A 25,539-nucleotide genomic window follows, 5' to 3' on the forward strand; every position below is an offset into this window, starting at 1 on the left:
ACATTAAATATTTATCTTGGAGTCCAGGTCAGAGCCCTAGAGAATAAGAGAAGCTCACTGCTGGTGAGAGGGGGTATGGCCAGGATTCCTGGAGTTGGCAGATTGTCAGCTTCACCATCTTTGGAGAACAAGGAAGAACATGAAAGAGATGTGGCCCTTAATCGCGAGGATCCTGACAGGTGGGGAAAAAAACTGGCGACAGGGGAGGCAGGCACATACTTTGTCCCTGAGGGAGGGAAGAGGATGGCGCCTAGGGGTGGGCAGGTATCCAAGCTTTAGGAGAGGGGAGATGCACTGCTGCCTGCCCTCAGGTGGTCCCAGAGCTCCTCCCTCCTTTCTGATGCTGACTTCTGTGGGCAGGGGCTGCCCATCCCATCCCCATCCCTTCAGCTTTCCTGGTGAATCAGAGATTCTCGGAAGGGGCCTTAAAGGGGATCTGGTTCAGTTCCCTTACTCAGTGCAATAGTTGCCTTTACGAAGATGCCCCACAAGTGGCAGACTTGGAACCTCTGAAATCTCTTTCTTGGAGACCTTGGATCTGCTTCGGAGTATGCAGCCAGTCTGTTGCCACACTGACAGCCCTGCAGACACTGGAAGCTAGGTGGCATGCCTCTCTCTCTCAAGCCTCTTCTCAACCTGAGCCTCTCCTTCCGCTTTTCGCATGTGAGATTGTTTCAAGCTGGTTCACCACAACCCGGATAGCTCTTTTACCTGAACTGGGGAAAGATACAGCTGATAGCATCAGTGATGGTAGGGATTCAAAAATATGGTTTCATCTTTCTTCATTCCCTTTCTTCTCAACTTTTGAGTTGAATGATGTGCTTGGGAAACACTCTGAAGTGCATGGTGACCTTAGGGCACCAATCTAACTCCCGGTAGATCTGCGATAAATGTTTTCATATTTTCATAATCTATAATTGATCACTCCCAAAATAAATCTGAGATTGTCCAGCAGGTATTTGCTATCTGGTTGGCTTGGGGTCCCAGAGCCAAGCCAGGGGCTAAGAAGTGGTACCCCAGAGTCTGTCCACTAGCAGTAAGCATTCATTAAGTACCCTCGCTGTAACAGGCCCTATGCCGGCACAGAGGCTTGGGGGAGAAGGGGAAGATGGGATGGCCAGAGGGGTTGGGAGCCAATTGGCGCGCGCGGGCTCTTGGGACCCGTTGTCAGAGCGGCGGGAACAGCGGAAAAGCAGCAAGATCAAAACAAGGACGGTGTATGGGAACACCAAGACCCTGGTAACCCCATCACCGCCAAAGGGACCCCGCCCTCGTCCTCTTCAGGGGCGCGGCACGCCCAGCGGGTCGCTGCTTTAGGCCGATTTCCTCCCGCGCTGTCCTCCGCGGGCCTTGCACGTGTGTGAGCATCCGCCCGTTTGCCCGTGCACGCACGCATGTGTGTGTGTTTGCACTCGCCCGGACGCGCGCTCACGCAATCACAAACTCTCTCCCCAAGTGGGCAGAGAGGCGGCAGGGCCTAAACTCGGCCCGCTAGGCCACTCTGCCTGTGCGGCGCCTTTATCTCGGCCCCAGCCTGTCTGCATCCCGGTCCCGTTTCCGAGGCCGCCGGCTCCGTATCAGTTGCTGGCTCACCCGGGTTCTTTAATCATTCCTGCCCTCTGTCCTGGCTCCGCCGTGCAGCGGCTCCCTTCCCACCCGCTGGAAATGTCGCTGGAAACTCTGAGTGGCGCTCGCTGGCCCCCGCCCTGCGGTGGGGGCCGGGGAAGCAGCTGGGAAACCGGAGAGGGCTCCCCGGGGACCCTGGGCGGTTCCTCCCGGCGCCGCCTCGCGGCCGGCCCGGCCCCCGGCAGGGCCCACGCTGTCCCCGTGGCCCGCCCGCCCGCCCGCCCGCGCCCCGACGGGGAGCACTTGCCCACCCCGGACCGGCCGGCCCGAGCCCCCGCCCTCCACCCCAGCCCGGCCCACTGACCAGATCGCAGGGAGACACATTCCGCCGCGCGCGCGCCTCTCACGGTCCTTCCCCCCAGCGCGCGCCCTCGCCCCCCTCCCCCAACTCCGGCTCCGTCGATCCCTCTCTTCCTCCTCCGGGGCCCGGCCTCGCGGAGCCCGTCCTGACCCGGTCACGAGGGCGGACGGCACAGCCCGGACTTCTCCCTGCCCGCCGTCCCTCCCCGAGGGCCCGTCGCGGCTGCGCCAGGCAGGAGCCGCGCAGAGATGCTCCTGTCCTCTCGGGCGTCCGCAGTCCCCGCCACCTGCTCGCCTGGGAAGGTAGGTGCCGGGAAGGCGAGGCGGTGGAAAGGAGACGCGGCGGGGGGGCGCAGTCGAGGAGGGACCCGCATCCAACACGAGGGGAAGGCAAGGAGCCCCTCCCCCGGGGTCCTGGTCCCAAACTCCGGCGAGGAAAGAGGTGAGAAGTACCCCCTCAATCCAGATAAGGTGAAATTCGAGAACACCTGTCCTTGTCCACGTGGTCTTGTAGCTGGAAAATACCCCGGAGTGCGCATAGGGCCAGGCCCCCAAGGTCAGGGCAGTACTTAGAGGGAGGAAGCAGTCTGCCAACTACAGCAGGGCTACCTCACCTCTTCCAGCCCTTTGGAGCTGGCTGCCAGGGTGAAAGGCTGCCTGGATTCTGGGAGGACCCCAGGAACTTCCTGGCGCCCCTGTCCCCTGCCAGATGCTGGACCCATTGACTCCCGTGCCTCCATCTTCCCTGCGAGAAGTCCTCCTTATCGTCTCCTGGTACAGCCGCCAGGAGGGAAACTCAGCCCACGCTTCCCCACCCACCCCTGCATATCCTGAGACGTGCGCCCCCCGGGAGCTGTGTTGGGGAGGGTCAGGCTGGGCCACCAAGGATCAGCAGCCCCTGGAAAATCAGGTGGTGTGGGCAGAGCTCCTGCCCGCCCCTTCCTACTGGAGGGCCCTTCTCAGTGAACACAGCAGGGTGGGCCGCAGGGAGAGGAAAGCAGGCTGGGTCAGCTGATGGGCAGGACTGCCAGTGCTGACCTCGCAACTTGGCCTCCGGTGGCCAGCTGGCGGGGGAGGGGCTGCGGCTAGGAACCAGCCTGGTCCAGCCCTCGGATCTCCCACTCTCCCCCGCCTCAATTTCCCCCGCAAGGGGGGGGAGAGCAGCAGGAACAGGGGTGTGTCTGCCTGTTTCGCTTTTGGTAGGAGTCCTAATTGGATCCAGCTGGTGAGCGGCCCCTCCTCCAGCCTCAGCCCTCTACTCCCCTCACAGCCAGAGGTGGGCCCGGAAAAGCTGTGTCCCCAGCAGGTCTTTTCGAATGTCAGAGGGAATCCCCACTCAGACTAGAGTCAGGGAGCTGCCCCCAGCCTAGTGTGTACCCTGCAGTACCGCACTCCCCCCCATGGCTGAGCAGGAACTGGGTACAGCGGTAATCACAGCCCCCATTGCACCTTCATCCCCTCTGGCCTCCACACTTGTGCTGCTCATATGAGCCCCCCCACTGCACACACACACCTCCACTGCACACACACCTCCACTGCACACACACACCTCCACTGCACACACACCTCCACTGCACACACACCCGCACTGCACACACACACACACTGCGCACACACACCCACTGCACACACACACCCACTACACACACACCTCCACTGCACACACACACCTCCACTACACACACACCCCCACTGCACACACACCCCCACTGCACACACACACCCACTACACACACACCTCCACTGCACACACACACCTCCACTGCACACACACACGCACACACTGCACACACACACCCCCACTACACACACATACCTCCGCTACACACACACACCTCCGCTGCACACACACACCCACTGCACACACACACAACCACTACACACACACACCCACTGCACGCACACACACCCACTACACACACACCTCCACTGCACGCACACACACCCACTACACACACACCTCCACTGCACACACACACCCACTGCACACACACACCACTACACACACACCCCCCCACTACACACACACCTCCACTGCACACACACACCCGCACTACACACACACCCCCACTGCACACACACACACCCCCACTACACACACACCTCCACTGCACACACACCCCTCCACTGCACACGCACACGCACACACTGCACACACCCCCCCACTACACACACATACCTCCGCTACACACACACCTCTGCTGCACACACACACCCACTGCACACACACACACACTACACACACACCTCCACTGCACACACACACCCACTGCACACACACACCCACTACACACACACCTCCACTGCACGCACACACACCCACTACACACACACCTCCACTGCACACACACACCCACTGCACACACACCCCTCCACTTCACACACACACACCCACTGCACACACACACACCACTACACACACACTGCACACACACACTACACACACACACCTCCATTGCATACACACACCTGCACTGCACACACACACCTCCACTACACACACACACCTCCACTGCACACACACACCTCCACTGCACACACCTGCACTGCACACACACACCTCCACTGCACACCCCCGCCTACTATTCAGCTGGCCCCCCTCTGTACCCACACCCCCCATGCTGCTCACATGACCCCCCCATGGTACCCCCTGCACAAGTCACATTCGGAGCACTGTGCTTACACTCCACCCCGCACACACAGCACCTCACAAGGCCCTCGCCGCCCTCCCGTGAGTCCCCAGACCCCACAGGCACGCGCAAGCCTTAACTCTCAACAAAAGTGCCAGAACTGGTCCAGCGCTGGAAGGTGGCAGAGGTTGGCTCAGCCTCTGGCCATGTCCAATAGGACAGGTGAGGCGGGACAGGTGAGCTCTCTGATGGAGAAGCCCCACCGGCTCCTCTCCCGGCTGCCGGGAGCCCTCTCCCCTGACCTAACCTTTGCCTGGGGCAGAAGAACCCAGCTGGCCAGTCAGGCATGGTACTCCCAGGGAGACCCTCTGTTCAGAAAACAGCCACCTGGAGGTGTAGGAGAAAGCGGGGCGTGTGCGCACATCTGTGCGTGTGCGTGCGTGTGCGTGACACTCAGCACCGCCTGCCGGGGAGCAGGTCCACCTTCCTGCTCCCCCGCGGCTTGGCTCCCCGCCCCACCCCTCACGGGCACCCGAAGCCCTCTGAGGCTTCAGTCCGAGCGAAGAGGCCGAAGAAGACAGCTGATACTCCTCTGAGCTCAGAAGGAATGGTTCCCGCGGCCTGGAAATGCCCAGCGCGCTCCACCTCCCAGGAACCTTGGCCCGGTTGGGCAGTGGGCGGGTGGCCTCACCGTGGTCCGGGGCCTCTCCCCCACGCCTGAGTAGCCCCTTGTGCCCGCTGGCAAGCAGATGCCCACACAGGGCCTGGGAGTGGCAGAGGGAACTGAAACAAAGTCCCAGTGCCCAGGCCCTTCCCTGCCAGCTGCCCCAGTTCCCTCTGCCTTCGCTCCGGGGGAGAGGGCCGCGCTGTGCACTGAGAGCCCCAGAGGGGCTGGCCAGCAGGCGCGCTCCCGGCCCGCCTCCCCTCCTCCTGGCCCGGCCTCCCCTCCCCCACTCCCACCCGGAGCTCCTGCCCGCGGCCTAACAAGCGGCCCATTGTGCCTCTGGGAGCCGGCCCGGGCAGCCTGCAGGCGGCTGCCCGCAGTGGCCTTTCTCCCCGTCCGTGAGCTCCCACCCAGCTGGCCCGACCCCGAGGTCGGGCCCAGAGGGCACAGACAGCCTGGACCCAGCAGGGCTCTCCCTTCCCCCTCCCTTCCCCACAGAGGACACGCAGAGGAGCAGCTGGTACACCCGGGGTCCCCCGGCCTTGACCCAAGCATGCAGGCCCCAGCCCGCAGCCTCCCAGCTGCTCTCAGCCTGGATGACTTCATCCCCAGCCACCTCCGGGCCCATGTAGGGTCATCCCCCCGGGGGACACGGGTGAGTGAAACAGCGAGGGAGAGGGTTACTGGGGGCCTGTAGTTGGTGGGGGGCTCTCAGGACGGGTGGGGGAGCGGGAGGGTTAAAGGGATGGAGGGAGGGAAGGAGGTAGGTGATAGCTCCAGAGAGCCTCGCTGGTTTCCTGGAAAGGGTCAAGCCGTCCCCATGGGGTATGGCTGTGCCCTAGCAGCCATCCCTCCCACCCGTCTGCAGAGCCCTCGGGGCCTGAGCTGCCTGCCGCTCCCGGCCCCTCCCCACAGGTGCCCGTGATCCGGAATGGTGGCTCCAACACCCTTAATTTCCAGTTCCATGACCCTGCGCCCAGGACCGTGTGCAATGGGTACTTCCCACCGAGGAGAGATGCTTCCAGGCACCCAGGTGGGTCTGCTCAGGAAAACCTGCTCCAGGAGCGCCGTGGAGGTGGGGGTCAGAGCTTCCTGGGCCCTGCCTTCTGGCTCCACCCTGGGTCAGGCTGGAGGGGCAGGAGGTAGATGGAGGCCTCTCGAGGGCCTGGGGCCAGTTAGCTCAGCTAACTAACTGCCCCTCCCGTGTGAGCCCGCTGGCCTGTGAGAGGGAAACTGCTGTGGGAGAGACCAGGCTGACACATCCCTTCCCCTCCCTGCCCCACCCAGTGTCAGGGGAAGGCCATGTGCAGGGGACATAGCCTTAGGGGCCCGGGGGACCTCCAGATGGCCAGGAGATAGCTTGGACTGGGGATGGAGGGTGAAGGAATGCGAGCATATGTTGGCTATGGAAGGGGTGGGGCTGAACTCAAGACAGGCCCCCTAAGGGCTGCTCCAGTCTGTACTTGGCAGCCCAGCAGAAGGCCGGAGAAGCAGCTCTGGGAGCCTGCCAGCTCCTGGGATCCTGTGAGTCAGCCCCGCCTGGGCCACGGGGTCTGGGAGATCCTGGGACCTCCTGGGTGCAGGCCCACCCCAAGGGCCCCTCTCCTGAGGAGGGTGGCAACCTTTACTGAGCATTCCCTTGAGGCAGGCCCTGTGTCAAGTAGTTCATTCATTTAACAAATAGCTGTTAAGCACGTAGAAAATTCTGGGCACTGTAAAGGCACTTTACAGGCCTTATCTCACGTCATCCCTTGGTATCCTGACAAGGTAAGGTGTGATTATCAACATCTTCCCAGTGAAGAACCTGAGTCTCAGGGATGTTCAGTCACAGAGGCTGAACTGAGATTCAAACCCTCGTCCATCCTGCCCTGAAGCCCTTACGTTGTTACACCTAGGGGCTGAAAGTTCTGGTGAATGAGTTTCTGTCCCTTGCCTGTTGACTTGTGTGTCAGGCACTGTCCTGAATACAGTCATACACACTAGATCTCCCTACATCTCTGCCATGACTACCCTCATTTTACAGAAGTGGAAACAGGCACTGAGAGGTTGATTGCTGTGCCCATGGTCACACAGCCGGTAGGTGGCAGAGCCCAGGTCTGGTTTCAGTCTTCGCCCCCAGCCCCAGGGCCTTTTCTGCCACACCCCACTGCCTCCTCACCTGGATTGTCTCCCCCCCAGCATCCTCTGCAAGTGACGATTCCGGCTCTCATTCTGAAAACTTTTAGGACATCCCCAGCAAAGCAGGGTGGGGTGGGGATGGGCACAGATTTCTCAAGATAAAGTCCATTTTCATTCACTTTAACTACAAAATAAACAGAGGCCTGGGGTCCTGCTGGGGATGGGGACATTTGGAGAATCTGCGTCGTCAACTCAGACAAACAAGGAGATGTTGAAACTTTTGAACCCACGGGGATCAGTGTTCTGAGGAGCTAAGGGACAAACAAGCCCAGGTGGGACCCCTGCCCTTTGCTAAAGCTCCCCTGTACGTGCCCCACAGACCCTGCCTGGTATCAGACCTGGCCAGGTCCTGGGAGCCGGCCTTCTGGGAACCAGAAGACCCCTGCCTCCCAGCATCCCCAGAACTGGTCAGCCACGTGGACCAAGGATAGCAAACGTCTGAACAAGCGCTGGGTCAAGTATGAGGGAATCGGGCCTGTGGATGAGAGCGGCATGCCTATCGCACCCCGATCTGTGAGTCCAGGGCTGGGGCCACTGATTGATGGGGCCCAGGGGCCCACGCTGAGCTCCACCTCTGACAACAAAGGCTGTACCCAAGCCGTGCCAGACTAAAGCAGGGGTTCAACCATGATGGGTTTGGGGGATCATGAGCCCCATAAAATTACAGGCACTCTTGCATGTCTGAGTTGCACAGTGGTTTTTTGGTGGGGTTCTAGACTGCCCGCCAGATTCTCAGTGGTAGAGCACCACTAGTGTAAGGGTTGACCCTGGCAGGGACCCACCCCCCTCATTTTCACGGCCCCAGGACCTGGCACGGCACTAGTGAAACGGGTGCTGAGTAAGTTACCGGCTGAATGGGTGAACGGGAGAGTCCTGAGTGAGAAGGCCTCAAGGGGTGGCAGGCGTGGGAGGATCCCGGGGGTGGGGTCCGGGTGCGGAGGACCTGCCCTTCCTCCACCCCCAGGCCTGTCCTGAGCCAGTCGCCTCCTCTAGTTCTCCACCTCCTCACCCTCAAGTGAAACTCAAGTTGGTAACATACCCTTCTGCCTCCCAGGGTTCTTTTGCGTCACAGGTGAGGCAGAGGATGTGAAATACCATTCCCACCCCATCCCCCCACCGATACTGTTGCCTTTATTTTTCATTACATAGAAACACATGTTCTGTGTGGAATCATCAGAAATACAGAAAAGCTAAGAGGAAAAAATGTGAACTACCCCAGATCTCACAGCTTAGGGACCATCACTGGTGGAGCTCCTTCCATATATCTTATTCAAACATAACATGCTACACGAAGTTATGGTTGTTAAAGGTGTCACAACAGCCCACCCGCTGGGGCTTCAAGGGTGGCCAGAGAAAGGACTCAGGGAGGAGAAAACTTCTGTGGTTTGATATTGGGAGGGTAGCCTGACTTTGCCTTCTCTGATCCCAGAGTGTTGACAGCCCCAGGGACTGGTACCGGAGAATGTTCCAGCAGATTCACCGGAAAATGCCGGGTGAGACACCCTTCCAGAGGCCTCTCTCTGCCTATGTGGGCTCGGACCCCTGGGGCTTGGGGAGTAAGGGGTAGAAAAGGGAACTTACCTGCCCAGGGAAGTCTCTCCACCCACCCCAGCCTCTGTGATGAGTGGTTGCTAAAACAGGCCAAAGGAAGGAGCCGCCAATCTCCTCCCTGTACTCGGGGGAAAATGACCAGACGCTGTCCCCGGTGTCCTCTGAGGGCCTGGGAAGCCACGAGGTCACGCATTTGTTCAGTCAGTCCCTTAACCAACTGTTGAGCGCTTGCTGTGTGCTGGGCACTATTCTAGGTGCTGAAGACAAAACAGGGAGCAAAAGAGAATGTCTCTGCCCTAGCGAAGCTTAAGGCAGAGGGGGGTCACAGAATAAACAGATAAGTATTTAACATGGCAGGTGGTGGTAAGGGCTAGGGAAAAAAAGCCGGGGGAGCGCCCAGTGCAGGGATGCTGCCACCTCACGCAGGCTGGTCAGGAAAGGCCCCTGAGCGGTGGCATCTGAGCGGAGAGCTAAGGGTGTGAAGGAGTTGGCCCTGCAGGGCTGGGGAAGGCGCGTTGCCGCTTGGGGAGCACCAGGGACCCGGAGGCAGAGCAGGCCGGGCATGTTCTGGAGCCGCAGGGAGGGGCTGGACCACAGTGAGAGGGGCACGTGTTAGGAGATGGATCACAGAGGTGCTGGGATCCGGTCGCTCAGAGCCTTTGGCTTTTACTCTGTGAGAACTGGGAGCCACCCAGAGGCTCTAGGCAGAAGAGTGAGTGACAGGCTCTGACAAGTGATGGCTGAAGAGGCTCCCTCTGGCTGCCAGGCGGGGAAGAGGTGGGGCTGGGCGGAGGTGGGGGACCAGTCAGGAGGCCTGGCTTGAATCCAGGCTGAAGAGTCTTGGACCAGGGCAGTAGCAGCGGGCCTGGTGGGATTCCGGAGACAGAGTCATGGGAATTTGCCGATGGATTGAAAGAGGCGAGTCAGGGATGACTTTAAACCTGAGTGAGTCGATGGAGTTGCCCTTTATAAATGCGCGTACACACAGGGGAGGCGGCGAGAGGTGCAGGTCTAAGGGGCGTTCAGTTTTCGATATGGTTCACCCAGAGTGGCAGCTGATATACAAGTCTGCAGTTCAGAGGCGAGGCCTAAGCTGCAGATGTTAATACCCGGGACCCACTCAAAGAGATTTTGATTTCAAGGTTCCCCCAAGTAACTCCGATGTGCAGCTAAGGTTATGAGTCCCTGGAATAGACAGTGATCTTTAAGGTAGAAGACTAGACCAGATCACCCAGGGAGACAGAGAGACAGAGGCCCAGGGACTGAGCCCTGAAGCAGTTGGTTTGAGAGATGGGCAGGCATCAGCTGTGCAGCCTGGGAAGGGGCAGCCCGGGAGGCAGGAGGAAAACCAGAGTGGTCTCCCTGAAGCCAAGTGAAAAGGAATTTCAAAAGGAGGAAGTGACCCACTGTGACAGATGCTGTTGATGGTCAAGCCGGACTGCCCTTTGATCTGGTAAGGCGGAGGTCACTGGGGTCCTTGATGAGGGTGGCTCAGGCTGAAAGCCTGCTTATCGGGAAGGGGAACTGGAGACACTGAGTTCCTTATGGCCGGCGGTTTGCTGCAAAGGAAAGCAGAAAACTCCAGGAGCTGGAGGAAGGTGTGGGATCCGGAGAGGGGCGTTTTGGTTTGCGTTTAAGGTCGGAACTGTGGTCGTGTGTCTGCGTGCCAAGGGGATCAAGTGGGTTGGCTGGTCAGTAGCTTTTCCTAGGAGGCCCCAGAAAGTCCTGAGCACCTTGAGGAGTGGGTCTGGGCAAAGGGGGAAGGACAGGCATTTAGAAGAGGGTGCAGAAAGGGAAAGAGGGCGAAGGGGAAGTGGGATTCCCCAAACTGACCTGGTGAGGGCAGGTCTGCAAAGGTCAGGGAGAGGGTGTGTGGGAACGCCGGGAGGGAGGGGCAGGAGGGTTTGGGCGAGGCCACTGACCCCATTGGCTCGCTCAGGCCCTAAGTCGGCCAGAGGCATTTCAAGCCCTCCCAGGAACCTAATTCCTTCCCTCCCTCGGGACATTCTTCAGGCTCTGACTCAGCCCCTTGGCCCCTGCTCTAGGCAGGAGTGGTGCTGGGAGCCTCTGGGGCAGCCTCATGGGGCTCCCCATCCTCGCTTGTTGCCCCAGCCCTGACCTGGTCCTTTCTGCTCCCACAGACCTGCAGCTGGACCGGACCTTCGAGGAAACACCCAAAGGTGAGGGGGTGCGGGTGTCCCACCCCAGCCCGGCGCCTGCGTCTGCCCCTCCCTGCAGCCACACCTGGCTTTGGGGCTCCCCAGTTGGCTGAGCTCAGCTTGAGAAGTTTGTACAGCCCATTTCTGCGAGCTCCAAATGCCCTGGTAGATGGTAATTAAGAGCCTCTGCTTCACTGTCCGGCGAATGCCTAGCCCTGGCCATGATTTCTCTGGGCCTCTCTTTCCTCACGTGTACAACGGGAACACCCCAGAGATGTTTTGAAGGTTCAGTAAAGAATGTAAAGCTCTTGGCCCCAAGCCCATATTTCGTGGTCCAGACTATCACCCCCATTCCCGCCTGCCATCCAGGAGCACGGGTGGGTGTGGGCCAGAACCTTCAAGGGTCACCCAGGCGCCCTCAACCCCAGCTCTCACCTCCCACCACCCCTGCTTGTTTTCTCCCACTTTCAGTGGCTTCTTCCTGTGACACCTCAGCAGACTCAAGGCATCCAGGGCCCCAGCAAAGACCTGCTGCCAGGCCAGACCTGACGTCGTCTGTGAGCGGGTGAGCCAACGTGGGGAGGAGCTGCGGAGGGGCGCTGGCTTCCTTGTGGGGACTGGCGCCCCCTGGTGGCCACAGCTGGCACAGTCTTGGAGCAGGGCGGCTGGCTCCCCTCCATGGCTCTGCCCCTTCTCAGGGTCCCCACTGCTCCAGATCCTCCCCTCCCCACCAGAGCCAAAGGGGAATGGCGGGCAGGGATGGACTTTGCGCCATTCCTGGTCAGGACCGCCTGTGATGCCTTTGTGGTTGGCAGCAGGAACTCATCACCCCAAAGATCCACTCATCATATGGGGTGGAGAGCGGGGCAGCCCATGACTAGGCGTGGACCTGGGACCTGTGGCCATCCACTCTGAAGCCTGGAAGAAAACAAGGGGCATAGAGGATCCCAAGCTTTCTCCCAGATGCCGCTGAGAGAGGAACCCTCCAGATAGGTCAAGGACGGAGTTCCTTTTCTCTGTGCAAACCACATGAGCCCAGCCCGGGCTGCAGGGCCCTGTAGGAGCTCAGCCCAACCTTAAGAATCAGGAGCTTCTCTGTCACAGAGTAATCAATGAGCTTCTGATTCCTTTATGGGGAGGGCGTGACCTCATCAGCATGGTCTTAACTGGGCTGTGGCTCTTGGCATCATCGATAAGGTAGAGACTAAGATTTGAACAAGATTTGGTCAAGATTTGGACCCAGAGTTCTGGATTAAAGCCGGTGTGCTGCCACTAGCCATGTGACCTGGACCGAGGTAACCAGTCTACGCCTCACTAGCCCCATCTGTTAAGTGGGCATCAGAGGGTGGTCGTGAAGATCAAGGTACATTGCAAGTCTCCACAAACATTATTATTATACAGGCTTAATTATGACTGGAGCTTCCTTAAATTAGGAACAATGTATTCCATTCTCATTATCAGTGTTATTACTGATGTTCTTTCTAAAATAGAGAATGGAGTCATAGTTACAGCCAACAAATACTGACCCTCCTGTCAGACATTCCATCATTTGATAAGCTTGGTACAATGGTTCCACTTGGTGGAAACATTCAAATTCAGCAGAGGCTGGAACATTTCAGCCAGCCAAGAAGGAAGCCCTGGAGGGGAACTAAGGCAAATGTGACAGATGACATCACTGATCCAGCACCCCAGGGAACTGAGGCCCACGGATCAGAAGTAACTTGCCCAGAGCTCCAGGGTCAGGCCTGCAGGCTCTTTGCCCTGTCCTGGGTTTTCCTGGGACTAAGACGTAGTCCCACACCATTGGGCATTGGTGCAAGGCACTTAGCCATGGCGACCAGCTTCATCGAAGCTGCACAAACATATATACCCACAGTCACGGGGCCAGACAGAACACAAATGCGAGGTATTCCACCGAGGCCAGCAGGAAAGGGACTGGCCACTCCTGGAGCAGATGTGTGTGTCAGCCCTTCTCCTGGTGTCTCACATATGTTCCCCCACCTAAGCTTTACCACACCCTTATGAGGGTGGGAATCATTCTCATATTATAGGCGTCGAATCAGAGACTCTGAGAATTCATTAACTTGCCAAAAGGTGGCACAGCTAAGTGGTGGGGCCAGCTGGGATTCGAACTCGGAGCTTACAACGTTTTACTATTTAACACTGCTTCCACAGCCCGGAGGCAGGTGGGGAGGGGGTGCAGCTCCCTCCCCAGGATTGTGTGCTCACGCATGCCTCAGTTTCCCTAAAAGGAAACTGAAGAGATGTCCTTCCCTTTTTTTAGAAGAAGCTGGGATGTCTCTGAAGAGTTTCTTAGAAACACCTTCAGTCGCAATGCTGAAGCATCCTCTTCCCTGCACCAGACCCCAAATCAGGTAGCTCACCCAGCATCCCCCCACCGCCCTCCCCGCCCCCTCCATCCCCACCCCCCGTCCCCCCCCTCCCCACTTCTCCCGCCACCACACTCTTTGGCCAGGCCCTCTGCTGCAATAGCACAGATAAGGCTTTTTTTCCAGCTTGGGGCCTGTGCAGCCAGAAGAGCCCAGAATCCTTAGGAGGGCACTGATGGGGTGGGACAGTGGCCTGAAAGCCTGCTTTTTGAGCCTGGCCAGTGTCCCAGTACCTCTCTACTCAAGCTGATGCCTACCCACCCCTATGCAGGTGTCCAGACACCGAGAGAAAGCAGACAATGTCTGGACGGAAGAATCTTGGAACCAGTTTCTGCAAGAACTAGAGACTGGGAAGAAGGTGAGTGTGGGCCTGGTTCTCTGGAATAGGATGCACCCTCAGCGAGTGCATTTGGGGAGCGAGTTCACCCCCTCTGACTCACTCGTCCCACTCTTAGCCCAAGAAACCATTGGTAGATGACCCTGTTGAGAAGCCTCCCCAGCCCATCGAGGTGAGTGCTGCGGGCAGGTGGGCAGGAGGGGAGACAGCATGTTGGGGGAACAACGAGGGAGATTATGGGTGGTGTTGGTCCCAGTGACCATGGGCAAAGGCCACGGACCCAAAGCTCTGACCCTCTCCAGTCCCATACAGTTTACCTCTATACCCCCAACACCCAGGACAGTGCCTGGCATACAGTAGGCGCTCAGTAAACGTGTCTTGAAAATTGTGTGTTCATCAAAGCAGGAGCTGAGAAGGGAGTGATTAGTGTGGACTGGAGTTGTCAGGAAGTGTTCTTGGAGGTGGAGCTTGGAGGACAGGCAGAGAGAGGGGCTCAGGATGGGGGAGACACACGCAAAGGCTGGAGGGGCCTCTGTGTGTGTGTGTGTGTGTGTGTGTGTAACACTCAGCCGGCTGGACGGGCAGTGGGAGGGAAAGCAGGTTGGGTAGAGTGAAGCCAGGCCGTGGAAGGCCGTAGAAGACTTGATGGGCAAGGAAGTAGGGAGTCCTGTAGGTCTTGAACAGAGAAGTAACACAACAGAAAATGGTACTGAGGCACATCAGGAAGTACTAAAGTATTACCATGGGAGTAGGGGATGGGTGAGCTGGGTCAGCGGGCAGGGCCCTCCTGACACCCTGAGACGCACCTCCTGGCAGGCCCAGAGGTAGGCGGCCTGGCCTGGCCCTGTGCCCTGAGCCTGCCCTTTACCCAAGCACCCTGTGCTTTGTCCCGCTGCCCACTGGGCTTCGCACATCTGACCTTTGACCAGCGCCCCCCACGGTGCACTGCCCCCCCCCCACCGCCCCTCCCCGCTGTCCAAGTCTCTCCCCATAACCCGCCGCCAGGTCCTGCTGGAGAGAGAGCTGGCCAAGCTGAGCGCCGAGCTGGACAAGGACCTGCGTGCCATTGAGACCGGGCAGCCGTCCCCCAAGGTACCGGCCTCCCAGTCCCCTCCTGGGGGGAGGCAGGAACCCGGAGCCGCGGCTGCCGGGCCTGGGTGGGAGGCGCAGGCCGACGAGAGGCGTCGCCTCCAGCCGCACTCGCGACCTTGGGAGACTTCATCCCTGTTTGCTCTCTCCTTCCTAAAATGCAGGGCGTTCACTGTCCCTAGTGACCCCTGAGAACCCTCCCAGGCCGACTCCACGGCAGCCTGCCGTACGAGAGCCGGAGGCGTCCCCCGCCCCCGGCCTAGCCCCGCCCCCTAGACCTCAGCCCGCTGGGACCCCAACCCCAACCAGGCCCCGATTTCCCGGCCTCCCCTCCCCCTTCCGCACCCGCGGTTCCTCCCCCGGCTCCTCGCTCCTCCAGTTCCCAGCCCGCCGCCCGCGCGGGCAACTCTAGGACCCCTCCCCCTCCCGCCCCTCCCCTCCCCCTCCCCCTCCCGCCCCTCCCCTCCCCCTCCCCCTCCCGCCCCTCCCCTCCCCCTCCCCCTCCCGCCCCTCCCCTCCCCCTCCCCCTCCCGCTCCCCCTCCCGCTCCCTTACGAGCCAAAAACTTTTCCGGAGGCGGCGGCCTCGGCTGTGTCGGGGACCGGCGTCCCGGGCCCTGACCGCGCCCGTCTCCCGCACAGAGCTCTCAGGCGCCCCGACGGTCCCGGGAGCCGCGGCCTCCCGCGCGGTGAGTGGCGGCGGAGCGGAGCGGAGCGGAGCGGGGCGGGGCGGGAGGGCCGCCGGCGGGGACGTGGCGCGGGGAGGGGGCGAGCCCGGGACACTGACGGCGGGAGGAGGGGCTCGGAGCGCGGAAAGTGGCCGGCGGGGGCCCGATCCACAGCTCGCCGCCAGGGGTGCCATCCCTGGCCCGCAGAGAGAAGCCTGCCCCCAGCTCGGGACTCGGGTGGCGGCGGCGAGGGGATCCCGCCGCGCACTCCGGCTTCCCCCACCCCGGGCCGCACCCTTTCCAGGCCTTTACCGCTCGGGAAGTAGGACATCCTGCTGAGAGCCCGGGACCTGGGAGACGCCTTGGGAGGAGGCGGCGGGAGATGGGAGAAGGGGGTGGGTGGGACATCTGGGCGGTCAGGGGTGAGCGGGGTAGGCTGTGAAGCTCCAGACAGGTGGCTCACTCGTGTGCCCCCCGCGCAGCCCGGCCTCCGCCTGGAGCTCCAGTTCCCCGAATGCACTTTACCAGGGTTCCTCCCTGAGCGCCCACAGGATGGCGGACGGAGGAAGCCCCTTCCTAGGTCGGAGGGACTTCGACTACCCTTCCTCAACCCGAGGTAAGAAGCAGATCCTGCTCTTGTTCTCACCCAGGCAGACGCCCACCACCACCCCCAGGCACCAGATATGCTGGGACCCCGGGGGAGGGGGCAGGAAGGTCATGGAGCCCCCTGCTTCCACTGGTCCTGGGCGGGGAGGGGGAGCAGAACCCCATCCCAGCCCTGCCCCCCAGACGTGGCCTTCCCAAGCTGAGGTAGTGCTTCTCCACAGACCCTAGTGCCTCTGAACCAGGGGGCAGCCCAGCCAGGAAGGAAGAGAAGAAGGTAAGGGGGGGTGGGAGCGTTAGGGTCAGGGTGCAAGGAGGGCCTGGGGTGGGTCCCGGTGACTGCTCTTCGTGACCTGCCAGCTGCTTGACTGAGGTCAGTCCCTCTGTCCTCTCCCCCTGCCCAGAGGAAGGCCGCCCGGCTCAAGTTTGACTTCCAGGCACAATCCCCTAAGTAAGTGCCCTTCTCTTCCCTCTCCTTCCCTCTGGGGCAGTCTCTGGGAGGACAGAGCTGCAGTGGGCCCCCCAGAGGGTGGAGGGGACTCTGGGTGCGCTGGGCAGGGTCTGAAGGGAAGGAGGACCCGGAGGACCTCAGGTTGCTGGATGTCCTTGCTCTGGCCTTCAGGGAGCTGACTCTAAGGAAGGGTGACATCGTCTACATCCACAAGGAGGTGGATAGGAACTGGCTGGAGGGGGAGCATCACGGCCGGCTGGGCATCTTCCCCGCCAATTACGTGGAGGTGAGCAGGGCAGCAGCAAGCAGGGGCCTGGCTGGGTGGGCGCATGGGTTTGCAGGGAGTGCAGACCCCTTTAAGCATCCAGGGCCCCTCTCTCTGGAGCTGGCTGCTCCCTCACATCTGGCAAGTTTCCTAAGACGTAAAACTGTGAGCTCCGGGCAGGGGCCAAGTCTCAGCCTCATTCATGCCCTCAGGAAATGTTTGTTAAATGAGGGCTAAAGGTGGAGCCCAGCCCAGGGGGGAAGAACCAAACAACTCAGTTCCTGTACCAGAGGCCACCAGCCCTGTGGGCCTCCCCCACTTTCACCACTCAGAATCCACCTCTCTCAAGCTGTCTTTGGGAAGAATTCTAACTGCAACTGACAAGAGTATGGATCATGTGATAGTTCACAAATCACATATACTTGCGTCATCTTCTTCATGTGTATTACTTCCCTTGTTCCCCTCATTAACCTGGGAAAGTGTTAAATCATCCCCCTTTTGCAGATGCACTTGCTAAGGTTCAGAGACAAGTCGTTAAGTAGAAGATCTAGAATCTGAATCCAGAGACAGGTTCTGGATTTGATAGACACAGGGCTACAGGTTATCTCTGGTATTTGCATCTTTTAAGGAATTTTAAATTATCTATTTTATTGGCATAAAGTTGTTCATAATGTTTCCTGATTTTTTTAAAAAATTTATTTATTTATTTTTGGCTGCCTTCCGTCTTCATTGCAGCGGCTTCTCTTGTTGCGGAGCACGGGCTCCAGTAGTTGTGGCACGTGGGCTCGGTAGTTGTGGCACGTGGGCTCTAAAGCACAGGCTCTGTAGTTGTGGCACACTGGCTTAGTTGCTCCGCGGCATGTGGGATCTTCCTGGACTAGGGATCGAACCTGTGTCCCCTGCATTGGCAGGCAGATTCTTAACCACTGTGCCACCAGGGAAGTCCCCTGATTATCCTTTTAATGTCAGTAAGATGCAGAGTGATGTCCTTTCTTTCATTCCTGATATTGGTAATCTGTATCTTTTCTTATTCTGGCTAGAGATTTGTTAATTTTATTGATCTTTTCAAAGAACCAACTTTTGATTTCACTGATTTTTCTCTATTTTTGTTTTCAGTTTCATTGATTTCTGCCACTTCGTTATTTCCTTCCTTCAGCTTGCATTAGGTTCTTCTTCTAGTTTTTTAGGGTGGTAGTTTAGATTATTGATTTGAAACCTTTTTCCCCTAATGTAAACATTTAATGCTATAAATTTTCCTCTAAGCACTGCTTTAACTACATCCCACAGATTTTTTTTTTTTAATTTTTTAATTTATTTATTTATTTATGGCTGTGTTGGGTCTTCGCCTCTGTGCGAGGGCTCTCTCCAGCCGCGGCAAGCGGGGGCCACTCCTACATCGCGGTGCACGGGCCTCCCACCATCGCGGCCCCTCTTGCTGCGGAGCACAGGCCCCAGACGTGCAGGCTCAGCAATTGTGGCTCACGGGCCCAGCCACTCCGCAGCACGTGGGATCCTCCCAGACCAGGGCTCGAACCCGCGTCCCCTGCACTGGCAGGCAGATTCTCAACCACCGCACCACCAGGGAAGCCCCATCCCACAGATTTTGATATTTTGTTTTTTTCACTCAACTCAAACTATTCTCATTTCCTCTGTGGCTTCCTTTTTGACTCATGGATTGGGTCATCTAATTCAGGCTCTTCATCTCATAGGCATCAATAGACCTCCCTTATCCTCAGAACGATGTCCCTGATCCTGAAGTTCCACAAAGTATATATAGTATTCTATGTCATCAGTCATTTACATCTTAGTAGGAACTATTTTATTAGTGTCTTGATTTTCTGGGTAAGGTGAAGCAGAGAGAGCGTGGGGACTCAGGGCACCTGGTGGGGTAGAAGGGGAGGAGGAGGAGGAGGAGGGCCACTTGGTTCTCAGCAGCAGTGAAATGGTAGATCCTCACTTTTAGGTAACCAGGAGTTCCCTGCTCCTTGGAACTCCTCATGTCCTTCTGTGCTCCAATTTAAACTCTCTCCTATTTGCACTGCTGTGGTCCACTCTAATAATGCCCACTCCACATACCTCTGATGGAAATTCTTCCTCCAGGAGCATTCTGGGACTGACCACCCCCTTGCCTGTGCTCACCCCTGGCCACCTGCAGTCTTGTGTCTGGTGTCTGTCTCCTCTCTGGTCTGGGGACAGATCTTGCCCATATTGCCTCACCCTCCCAGGAGCCCCAGGTCTGTGCCCAGATGATGCCCAAGGTGACTCTTTCTCATGCCCTTTCTTCCTACAGGTGCTGCCTGCAGATGAGATCCCCAAGCCCATCAAGCCTCCGACCTACCAGGTGCTAGAGTATGGAGAAGCCGTGGCCCAGTACAACTTCAAGGGGGATCTGGAGGTGGAGCTTTCCTTCCGAAAGGTGAGGCCAGGCAGGGAGTGGGGGTGCAGGGCAGGGGCAGGTGAGGACACAGGTAAATATGTGCAGTAAAAACATTTAAAAAAAATATCAGGTGTACCCATCTTCAGTAGTATTTCAGATTTTTGTCCTCAGTCTCTTTGGATATATTTCCCTTAATTTTGCCCATTTTTTAAATGTTCAAAACTTCTAGAGTAGTTGTGCTTTGTTCAAATTGCAGTTTGATAGGCTGTGAGGATCACAGTCAGCTTTTTTTTTTTTTTTTTTTTTGGTGGCGAGATCCTCACAGCTTGCGGGATCTTAGTTCTCCAACCAGGGATTGAACCTGGGCCCATGGCAGTGAGAGCATCGAGTCCTAACCACTGGACTGCAAGGGAATTTCCTCAGCATGTTTAAGAGAATGGAAATCTTAGAATGCCTTGCATGTAGAAAGGTGTTTTACAAACTTTTAGACAGTTATGTATATATGTTTGTGTGTGTACTGAATTGTTATTACGACATATTTTTTACTATAGATCATAGTTCAGAAAGCTTGAAAAATGTTGTCCTGGAAAGCAGGGAACTGGTCTCCCTTGGTTGATTTTGGGGGCAGAGGCCATGACTGCCACTAGCGAATGTTTCCCCAGAAGAGCTGGCCCAGGGAGAGAGGGGGAAGGAGGTGGCTGGATGGAGAGGGGTGGGGGCATGTGGAGGCCAGAGACCATCCTTCCCAGGGCAGCCCCACTAACACTAGTCAGCATGGGGGCGTGAGGACACACCAGCTGCCCTCAGAGAGTTTGTTTTCTGATGCAGTGGTGACCGGATCACCCAGGGTGGAGGCAGGGAAGGACCCAATCACGGCAGTGATGGCTAATGCCTGCCCGGTGCTTCTTACCAGCCTGGCATTGAGCTGTGTGACCTCTGTATAACCTGCTGACACCCTCTGAGCCTGATCCCTTTGTGCAAGGTGTTAGGTTTAAATTACACTGTCCCACGTAGGCTCCCTCGGGTACGTGGCACCCGAGAGGGCCCTGCAGATACTAACTCCCTCTCTGTGACCAGGGGGAGCGCATCTGCCTGATCCGCAAGGTGAACGAGCACTGGTACGAGGGCCGCATCTCAGGCACCGGGCGCCAGGGCATCTTCCCTGCCAGCTACGTGCAGGTGACCCGGGAGCCCCGGCTTCGGGTCTGCGACGACAGCCCCCAGCTCCCTGCGTCTCCCCGCCTGACCAGTGCCGGCCTGGCCCATCACCCCAGCTCCCCATTAATGCCGCGCAGCCCATTTGACCCCACCGACTGGGGGGGCCGGACCTCCCCCCGCCGCACTGGCTTCTCCTTCCCCACCCAGGAGCCCAGACCCCAGACCCAGGTAAGGTGACCTGCCTCAGGCCGGAGAGCTGAGCCCTGCTCCGCATAGTGTATCCCCCATTCCTGTGATGGTCTGTGCTTCGGAATCCCGCCCAGACTGCTCAGGACAGACTAGTGGGGTGACTGGGCAGAACCTTGTGTTGCAGCCCCATCCTGGCCTTGAGGACCTCAGACCCTTGGTTCTGTCCTTGAGCTGCAGCCCAGGGAGGCAGGAGTTTCTAGGTAGGACCCAAAGCCAGCACCAACCTCCTGACCTTCCAGAATCCACTCTTGGGATTTCCCTATATCAGCCTCTGGGACAGGGTGTGCCGTGAGTCGGGGGTCTGCCATTCACCTGCTGTGTGACCTTGGGCAGATGACTTGCCCTCTCTGGTTCTGGGTTTCCTCGCCTGTAGAATGGGGATAGTAATCCCCACTGCAGAGGTGCAGAGGGTAGTTGGTAGGTAGTAGCTGATGGGTAAGTTATAGCCATTGGTCCTCGTGCTGACATAGCCCACAGACAAGTGCATCTGCTCCTGGGTTCATCCACTCACTCAGCAAACTGTTATGGGCAGACAGAGCCAGGGCACAGGACTTCTCCCGCTCCGGGCTTTGTCTGTGCACGTGTTCAAATCAGCCATCTCCCCTACCTGGGCCCAACTTCCCAGCACTTGTGAAGTGAAACCGTCAGACAGATCTCCCTGTGCCGTGGCGATTGCGAGATAAGATGAGGCATCGTGGGAAGCTACTCCTGGTGAGGTGGGCAGGCCCGTTCACTCCTCCTCCTTCATGCTTGCATGTGCCCGCCTGCCTTCCTGTGGACCCCAGAGTCTCAGCACCCCTGGCTCAGCTCTGTCCCATCCTGGAGGCTCCAGCCGTCCCCTGGAGCTGGGGACCTCATCCCCCAACACCACTCAGATACACTGGACCCTGTGAGTACTGGCTGGGGTGCTTGGTCAGGGTCGGGGGGGGGCTACCCCGCAAGGAGTGTTGAGCACACGGACGCCCTAACCCGCTCCTGCCCCCATCCCGGGATGGAGTTGGTAAATTCCTACGAAAGAGTGCTTGTCATTATAGTGCTTATGGGTGATTTTGGTGGGGGGGGCGGTGCGGGGGCAGGAGGGCGCTTGTCTGCGGTGTTCCTGACCTGTCCCTGCCAGCCCTGGGCCTTAAAGCAAGCCTCCCACACTGGGCCCCCTGGCCTCCGTCTCCTCACTGGGTTTCCAGCCCTGAGTTCAGCGCATGTGTGCGCAAAGTGTGGGAACTGGTAGGACAGATTTGAAGGCACTGGGAACTCAGAGGAGGTGGGGTTTGGGTGATGAGGGCTTGGAGAGCGGGGAGCAGGCCTGGGGAAGAATGCGCTAAAGCCAGACACAGTCGCCATCCCTGCAACTGGGCCAGGGGCTAATGGGAGCATGGAGGGACGCTGGGAAATTCAGAGGATGTGGCTACCTTGGCTTTAAGACACTCCAGGCCTGGTCTGGGGAAGGGGGCGAGGGCTCTGGTGGTTGCCATGGCGATGTTTCCTGCAGGTACCGGGCGATGTACCAGTACAGACCCCAGAATGAGGATGAGCTGGAGCTGCGGGAGGGGGATTGGGTGGATGTCATGCAGCAGTGTGACGACGGCTGGTTTGTAGGTATGTGGGCTGGGGGCAGGTGTATCTCAGGGTTCTAGGGGGATGCGTTGGGGGACAGGCCAGAAGGGGTATCTTTGGGTCCTGTGGGGGATGGGCTTTGGGCAGTTCAGAAAGGGTATCTCAGGGTCCCTGGGGGGATTTGGGTGGCTGCTACTGGCGGCCGGTGCTGGTTCAGCAAAGGTTCACGGACTGACCATCCCCCACCCTTCCAGCCGGGCACTGGCTGCTTCCCCAAAGCCAGCACTTCTGTTGCCTGCCTTCATTCCCTGAAGAGGGGTGAGACCTGGGAGGAAAGCAGACCAGCTCAGGGTCATTGGCGAAGCCAGCTGGACTCAGGGCAGCAGGGTTCCCAACCCCCAGGCCCCTGTTCCTTCCATGATACACCTCTGTCTCTGGAGCAGTCCTCGCAGGGGAAGGGTCCTATCTCCTGAGACACTAAGCCCCCGACGGAAAGGAGCAAGTCTCACACCTGTGTATCCCCACCCCCAGCTAGCAGCTAGCTCCCCCCACCCCCAAGAGGAGAGAGAGGAGAAAGATCCCGGCTTTCGGGGCTGGCCCAAGGGCAGCTCAGGCAAAGGACTAAAGCAGGAAGCCTCAGGTTGGCCTTGGCCTGGTTCAAGGTGACCAACCCAGCAGGCTTTTTCCCAGAGTGGGCAGGCCCTGTCCAGGCCTCAGCTTCAGAGGAGTGAACATCCTGCTGAAGCTCCCACTCAGCAGGCTGCAGGGCCTGAGGGGTTGGAAGGCTGGCTGCCTGAGGAGGGGTGGCCACAGGGGTGATCCCTTGACCTGGCAGCCCACCCTTTCTCATCTGAATCCCAGCACCTCATTGCTGACTAAGCTTCGGACACACCAGTAATTATGAAGCACCACCTTGTTAACAGTCCTTCCTTGGATGGGTGGGCTTCGGGGCACATTCTAATTTTACTCTGTACACGTCTACTTTTGCATTTTTTTTTTACAACTCCTAATAAAGACAAGAGGAAAAAGCACCACTTTCGTGGAATAAGCCACAAGTGCTTTTAGAGGAAAGGTTTAGAATGTTCGGTTTCTCGGTCACACTGGCACATTTCAAGTGCTCGGCAGCCACATGTGGCTAGTGGGTATCATTTTGGACAGTGCAGGTCAGGGAAGGCTTTCTGGAGGAAGTAGGGGAACAGGGGAAGGATTTGGGGAGGAGAGAGGAGAGGGGAGGCACTCCGGGCAGGGGAGGAGTATCAGCAAGGCCTGTGGGCAAGATGGGCCTGGGCTGCTCAGAAGAGAGTCAGGATGGAATGTCTGCCTGCCTGGAAGGGAAGGTCCAGAACTTTAATTTCAGTTTATATTCCTGTGTCTTCTAGCATTTCCCCTCCTCTACCCCAGCACACAGGTTTCTTTGGGGTTGTAGCAGACAGAGGCCTGGATTTTAGTCCCGCCTTTGCCTCTAAGCAGCTGAATGCTTTGGGGGAATTCATGTGGCCTTACCTGCCCCATCTCTAAAATTAGGGTGTCATACTAGACCAGTGAGAGTCCTCCCGACTTATGTTCTGTGATTCATCCTCCTGTGTCCTTGCTTTCCCAAGGACGGGTGGGGTTATTCAGTGCTGTGTGCAGAGTTGTACACAGTTGTTGAGCGCTCAGATTTCGTCCATCATTATCGAAATCATGAAGTGTGGCTTGTCCCATCTAAGCTTCTGCCTCTAGGGGGCAGGAGTGAGAAAAAACGAATCCTCCCTGGGACCGGGACTCCGCCTGCAGTTCTGGACACTGCCAGCAGAGGGCAGGGCTCTCACTCCCCCCAAACCCCATTCCTCTTTTAAAACGTGGGGGAATGCTCTTTCTGTCTTTCCTATTTCAGGTGTCTCCCGGAGGACCCAGAAATTTGGGACATTCCCTGGAAATTATGTAGCCCCGGTGTGAGTGATCTCCGTGGCAACTCAGAGCCCAGCCAGGATGGGATGGGGGGCAGAACACTTATGGGCGAGAGAGAGGATGCCCCCCCATCCTCCTCCCGCAGGACCTGAGCCGCTGGCATCTGCAGACAACCTCAGCGGCCTTTCCCACGGAACCTCCCTTGAAGCCCCCTGGACTGATTCCCACCCACAACTCACAAGCATTCCTCTAACAGCCCTTTTATATCCTCCCCTACCCCACTCCCCAAATATAGAGGTCTGCTTTGAAGTGGAGACTATTTCCAGGCCTTATTGAGACCAGACCCCCGTGTCCACCACCCCACCCTGCTATGGCGTTTCCTCTAACAGGGGCCGGCTCCCAGCTTCACCCCCATGGGGTTCCTCTAACAAGGACCAGCTTCCTAACCTAATAGAGACCAAAGGCCATCTTTGCCTGGAAGGGATTCCTCCCCTTTCACTCCAGCTTGCCTGCCATCCCCTTTGCCTTCCTGCCTCCAGCTGGGCCTGGGAGTGAGATGGGGGATGGACGCAGCACTTCCTTAGCATTCGAGGCCTGGCAAGAGGTCTTGCCCAAAGGCTCCCTCTTCCCACAGGCTGCCAAGCCCTGGGCTCGGTCGTGCTTATCCTCCTGCTGCTGTAGCGCCCAGGAAGGTTGGGGCCTCCGAGGACTGGCCTGTCCCAGATGTATTCCAGGGAGAGTGATGTGTGCTGTCCTCCTGCCTGCCCAGCGGCCCCCAACCCCCAAGTCCCCTGTGGAAGGGAATGTAAAATAAATCTGGCTATCAGGGACCTTGCCTTCCTGTCCTTTTCTTTTGGGGTGGGAGAGGGCTCCACCTGCTTAGGGTTATGGGAATTCTTTCTGCCATAGGGAATCAGGTAGGATGTGAATGAGTGAGTGAGTGTGTGTGTGTGTGTGTGTGTGTGTGTTTAAGGGGAGGCTGCAAAAGAACCATTATTATCTCTCAAGATCTCAGGTCTCAGGCACGATTGGGCAGCCCCAAGGGTTGGGCAGCTGTCTGGCAAGCAGTGCTGAGAGAAGAACTAACGTCACAGGGATGAGGGCAAGGCCTGACTGTGGGGAGAAACCAGAGATGGGAGCTGAATGTGGCCTTGTTTGCGGGCTGTTTGGTTCTGGAGCTGCCATGGGGTTGCTGAACTAAATGACATTTCTGTTTGTTCTGCTCCTAATGTTTTCCTTCTGTGTGCTCCATTTCCACACTGAAGTTCTCATATGTTTGTTGACTTTCTTTTTTTGGGCTCGGGTTTTTGAGCAATCGATTGCAAGAAGCTGGGAGTGGTGGGGCACAGCTAGCCAAGGCGACTCTTCTGGGGCTTGGTGGTTTCTGTAGGGGCATAGTCTG

At 58.1% G+C, this 25,539-nt stretch overlaps 1 protein-coding gene across 2 annotated transcripts; it reads left to right on the forward strand.

Moving 5' to 3' along the window:
• The first annotated feature begins 1,895 nt into the window (after nt 1-1,895).
• On the forward strand, nt 1,896-24,967 carry SORBS3 (sorbin and SH3 domain containing 3). Of its 2 annotated transcripts, XM_068553699.1 has the most exons (21): nt 1,896-2,229; nt 5,719-5,875; nt 6,136-6,253; nt 7,718-7,911; nt 8,828-8,891; nt 11,091-11,129; nt 11,580-11,673; nt 13,393-13,483; nt 13,770-13,856; nt 13,954-14,007; nt 14,841-14,927; nt 15,565-15,611; nt 16,073-16,206; nt 16,418-16,470; nt 16,598-16,644; nt 16,816-16,930; nt 19,200-19,325; nt 20,364-20,672; nt 21,479-21,582; nt 22,183-22,289; nt 24,124-24,967. In XM_068553699.1, the coding sequence occupies exons 2-21, from the start codon at nt 5,774-5,776 to the stop codon at nt 24,183-24,185; spliced, it is 2,034 nt and encodes a 677-aa protein (XP_068409800.1). In that variant the 5' UTR covers nt 1,896-2,229; nt 5,719-5,773; the 3' UTR covers nt 24,186-24,967. The 2 variants fall into 2 exon arrangements, with proteins under 2 accessions (XP_068409800.1, XP_068409801.1); XM_068553700.1 differs by lacking the exons at nt 1,896-2,229; nt 5,719-5,875; nt 6,136-6,253; ... (7 more) ...; nt 14,841-14,927; nt 15,565-15,611 and adding an exon at nt 15,716-15,912.
• The last annotated feature ends 572 nt before the right edge of the window (nt 24,968-25,539 follow it).

The sequence above is a fragment of the Eschrichtius robustus genome, chromosome 10 (assembly GCF_028021215.1).
Source record: "Eschrichtius robustus isolate mEscRob2 chromosome 10, mEscRob2.pri, whole genome shotgun sequence".
NCBI classification, from domain to species: Eukaryota; Metazoa; Chordata; class Mammalia; order Artiodactyla; family Eschrichtiidae; genus Eschrichtius; species Eschrichtius robustus.